The sequence below is a fragment of the Silurus meridionalis genome, chromosome 10 (genome assembly GCF_014805685.1).
Source record: "Silurus meridionalis isolate SWU-2019-XX chromosome 10, ASM1480568v1, whole genome shotgun sequence".
In the NCBI taxonomy this organism is placed as follows: Eukaryota; Metazoa; Chordata; class Actinopteri; order Siluriformes; family Siluridae; genus Silurus; species Silurus meridionalis.
In genome coordinates, this window is record NC_060893.1 from 26,995,101 (window position 1) to 27,000,100 (window position 5,000).

General features: G+C 47.7%; 1 protein-coding gene across 1 annotated transcript in view; it reads right to left on the reverse strand.

Annotated features, from left to right (window-relative positions):
- The window catches only part of dus3l (dihydrouridine synthase 3-like (S. cerevisiae)), a 17,251-nt gene that overhangs the window by 2,817 nt on the left and 9,434 nt on the right, over positions 1 to 5,000 (reverse strand). Inside the window, exons 9-11 of the mRNA XM_046860288.1 lie at positions 3,380 to 3,496; positions 3,195 to 3,260; positions 2,949 to 3,059 (exon numbers count right to left, since the gene is read on the reverse strand). Of these exons, the coding sequence (XP_046716244.1) occupies positions 2,949 to 3,059; positions 3,195 to 3,260; positions 3,380 to 3,496 (294 nt within the window). The remainder of the gene's footprint in view (positions 1 to 2,948; positions 3,060 to 3,194; positions 3,261 to 3,379; positions 3,497 to 5,000) is intronic.

Consider the following 5,000-nt stretch of genomic DNA (forward strand, 5'->3'; position numbering starts at 1 on the left):
CCTACACAACTCCCCGTCAGTTACCCCTCACTCACCTACACAACTCCCCGTCCAGTTACCCCTCACTCACCTACACAACTCCCCGTCCAGTTACCCCTCACTCACCTACACAACTCCCCGTCCAGTTACCCCTCACTCACCTACACAACTCCCCCGTCTAGTTACCCCTCACTCACCTACACAACTCCCCCGTCTAGTTACCCCTCACTCACCTACACAACTCCCCGTCCAGTTACCCCTCACTCACCTACACAACTCCCCGTCTGGTTACCCTCACTCACCTACACAACTCCCCGTCTAGTTACCCCTCACTCACCCACACAACTCCCCGTCCAGTTACCCCTCACTCACCTACACAACTCCCCGTCTAGTTACCCCTCACTCACCACACAACTCCCTACACAACTCCCCGTCTAGTTACCCCTCATTCACCTACACACAACTCCCCGTCTAGTTACCCCTCATTCACCTACACAACTCCCCGTCTAGTTACCCTCACCCACACAACTCCCCATCTACACAACTCCCCGTCTGGTTACCCTCACTCACCTACACAACTCCCCGTCAGTTACCCCTCACTCACCTACACAACTCCCCGTCCAGTTACCTCACTCACCTACACAACTCCCCACACAACTCCCCGTCTGGTTACCCTCACTCACCTACACAACTCCCCGTCTAGTTACCCCTCATTCACCTACACAACTCCCCGTCTGGTTACCCTCACTCACCACACAACTCCCCATCTACACAACTCCCCGTCCAGTTACCCCTCACTCACCTACACAACTCCCCGTGCCTAGTTACCCCTCACTCACCTACACAACTCCCCTGCCTAGTTACCCCTCATTCACCTACACAACTCCCCGCCTAGTTACCCCTCATTCACCTACACACAACTCCCCGTCTAGTTACCCTCACCCACAACTCCCTACACAACTCCCCGTCTAGTTACCCCTCACTCACCTACACAACTCCCCGTCCAGTTACCCCTCACTCACCTACACAACTCCCCGTCCAGTTACCCCTCACTCACCTACACACAACTCCCCTCTAGTTACCCCTCACTCACCTACACAACTCCCCTGCCTAGTTACCCCTCATTCACCTACACACAACTCCCCTGCCTAGTTACCCTCACCACACAACTCCCTACACAACTCCCCGCCCAGTTACCCCTCACTCACCACACAACTCCCCGTCCTAGTTACCCCTCACTCACCCACACAACTCCCCACACAACTCCCCATCTAGTTACCCCTCACTCACCTACACAACTCCCCGCCTAGTTACCCCTCATTCACCTACACAACTCCCCGTCCTAGTTACCCCTCATTCACCTACACAACTCCCCGCCTAGTTACCCTCACCCACACAACTCCCCTGTATAGTTACCCCTCACTCACCTACACAACTCTCCAGTCTAGTTACCTCACCTACACAACTCCCCATCTACACAACTCCCCAACTCCCCGTCTAGTTACCCCTCACCCACACAACTCCCCGTCTAGTTACCCCTCATTCACCCACACAACTTCCCAGATAGTTACCCCTCACTCACCCACACAACTCCCTACACAACTCCCCAGTCCAGTTACCCCTCACCTACACAACTCCCCATCTACACAACTCCCCAACTCCCCGTCTAATTACCCCTTACCCACACAACTCCCCGTCCAGTTACCCTCTCTTACACAACTCCCCGTCTGGTTACCCTCACTCACCTACACAACTCCCCGTCTAGTTACCCCTCACCTACACAACTCTCCTGTCTAGTTACCCCTCACCTACACAACTCTCCTGTCTAGTTACCCTCACCTACACAACTCCTGCCTAGTTACCCCTCACTCACCTACACAACTCCCCTGCCTAGTTACCCCTCATTCACCCACACAACTCCCCTGCCTAGTTACCCTCACCCACAACTCCCTACACAACTCCCCGTCAGTTACCCCTCACTCACCCACACAACTCCCCTGCCTAGTTACCCCTCACTCACCTACACAACTCCCCATCTAGTTACCCCTCACTCACCTACACAACTCCCCTGCCTAGTTACCCCTCATTCACCTACACAACTCCCCGTCTAGTTACCCCTCATTCACCCACACAACTCCCCGCCTAGTTACCCTCACCCACACAACTCCCCTGTATAGTTACCCCTCACTCACCTACACAACTCTCCAGTCTAGTTACCCTCACCTACACAACTCCCCATCTACACAACTCCCCAACTCCCCGTCTAGTTACCCTCACCCACACAACTCCCCGTCCTAGTTACCCCTCATTCACCCACACAACTTCCCAGATAGTTACCCCTCACTCACCTACACAACTCTCCAGTCTAGTTACCCCTCACCTACACAACTCCCCATCTACACAACTCCCCAACTCCCCGTCCTAGTTACCCCTTACCTACACAACTCCCCGCCCAGTTACCCTCTCTTACACAACTCCCCGTCTAGTTACCTCTCACCTACACTACTACCCTGCCTAGTTACCCTCACCTACACAACTCTCCGTCTAGTTACCCTCACCTACACAACTCTCCGTCTAGTTACCCCTCACCTACACAACTCCCCTGCCTAGTTACCCTCACCTACACAACTCCCCGTCTAGTTACCCCTCACTTACACAACTCCCCATCTACACAACTCCCCGTCTAGTTACCCCTCACCCCATCTACACAACTCCCCACTTCCCGTCAAGTTACCCTCACCACACAACTCCCCGTCTGTTACCCCTCACCCACACAACTCCCCCGTCTAGTTACCCCTCACCCACACAACTCCCCCGTCTAGTTACCCCTCACCTACACAACTCCCCCGTCTAGTTACCCCTCACCCACACAACTCCCCCGTCTAGTTACCCCTTACCTACACAACTCCCCCGTCTCGTTACCTGGTGGGTGGGTGTGTGTGTGTGTGTGTGTGTGTGTATATACACACTGTGATCATAGACACGCCCCACTTCTTCAGCTCAGGGATGAGTTTGTGTGCGATGTTGCAGTTGTGCTGCACCCCTGTACGGATCTTCACGGTTAAAGGCACATCCAGAACCTACAGAAGAGATTCAGCACTATGTACAGAGATCTTCTCCACATCTACAATCAAAGGAACTCATACAGAACCTACAGAAGAGATTCAGCACAATGTACAGAGATCTTCTCCACATCTACAATCAGAAGAACTTACAGAGGTCATCCCCCGCACGATCTGCTCGAATTTGTTGGTTCTGCTCATAAGGCCGCATCCACCACCCTGACAACACACACACACACACGAATGTTGGTCTTTTCAGTGTCAGTCCTATGATGGATACACTGATAAATCATGTACATATTTAATTCTGTTTTGCGTGTGTGTGTGTGTGTGTATACCTTCTTGTACACAAGGTCTATAGGACAACCAGAGTTGATGTCCACAAAGTCAACATCGATGTTGTGGTTGAGGAGTTCAGCACAGCGTGTCATGGAGTCTGGGAAACATCCTTCCAGCTACAACACAGGAAATCACCATGGCAACCGCTCTCATGTACTGTATATATCAGGGATTAATGTTAATGATGTGATGCAAAATGGCATTTGTATCGCGATGCCTCGTTTTTCATATTTTCATCTCTAACAAAAGATTTATTCCTATATAAAATTAGTAGATGTGCTTTACTTTTATTATTACAAAGTGAACTCGTGACTGATATTTTATATGTAGACTGATTTCTTCTCTTTCTCAAGTGTGTTCTGAGAGTCACACAGAATACAGATTTACATGGCAGAGGCAGAGCTGCACCTTTCTGCAGACACAACAGGAAAACAACGTCTGGTTTTAGTTTAGTTTATTATTATTTATTGCACTACGAAGGTGTGTGTGTGTGTAAAAGACTTGTGAGTTAGAAGTCAGAAGGCTCTTTAGTAAATTGATGATTTGCTGTCTGTCTGAACCAAAGAAATTAAAGTGAACTTTCATCACCACACTGAATCTGCAGAACACCAGAGTTTCTCCACTGAATCGTATCAGAAGCTGCTTCATGTGTATCTTTAATGTATCTTATCGTTGGTTATCGAGATGTGAATCACATTGGCCTCAGTTATGGAGATACACATCCCTAATATATGTATAAATATATGAAGAGAGATTTGGGCTGTGAATCGCAACTAAATCACATTTTTTATCTGTTTAAAACCTTATATTTATACATGCGCATGGAGAAATACTGCTGATTTATGCAAATGTATGTTAATTATTAGTGAAAACGAACTCAACATAGAGCATGAAGTCTAAATATTCTTGTAAATACACTGGTAACTTGACCTACGAGTGCATTAATGTACGAGTTTTCCGAGGTACGAGCGGTCACTCGGTCGATTTTTTAGTTACGAGAGCAAAAAAATTTAGGTACGAGCTCGAGACGCCGCTGCTAGATGGCGAAGTGAAACCAGAAAGCGAAGATTGTGACAAAAATTAAGATAAGCCAAGAAGATCTCCCACCTCCTCCGCCCCCCCCACTGGCGTTTTCGTTAGCTCAAGTCGTATCTCCAGGGTAAATACACTGAATAAAACCTTATTATATCTTTACATTCTCTTTCTATTATGTTTTTGTACAAGATTTGTTATTTAGAAATGTATTTGACAATTTAACATAAAACATAAAAACGGGGTCATTTTGAGGGTTGGAATGGATTAATGCCATTTTAAGTATTTTCAATATAAAAACTGATTTGATGTGCGAGCAAAGTGAGATACGAGCTCGTCCACGGAACCAATTAAACTCGTAGGTCAGGGTACCACTGTATATAAAAGTAATTATGTTTTAAATTACATAAATCATCAGGACACCAAATGAAACTTTTGCTATGTTTCCACACAGACGGTTTTAATTGCCGGATTTGAGCATCATGATGGATTTTGGTGCTGATTTGAGACTCTGTGCATCAGTAAAACGAATGTTTAGTGATTTAAAATAATTATTTAATGAGTTTTTTTTTATATCTAAATAAATAA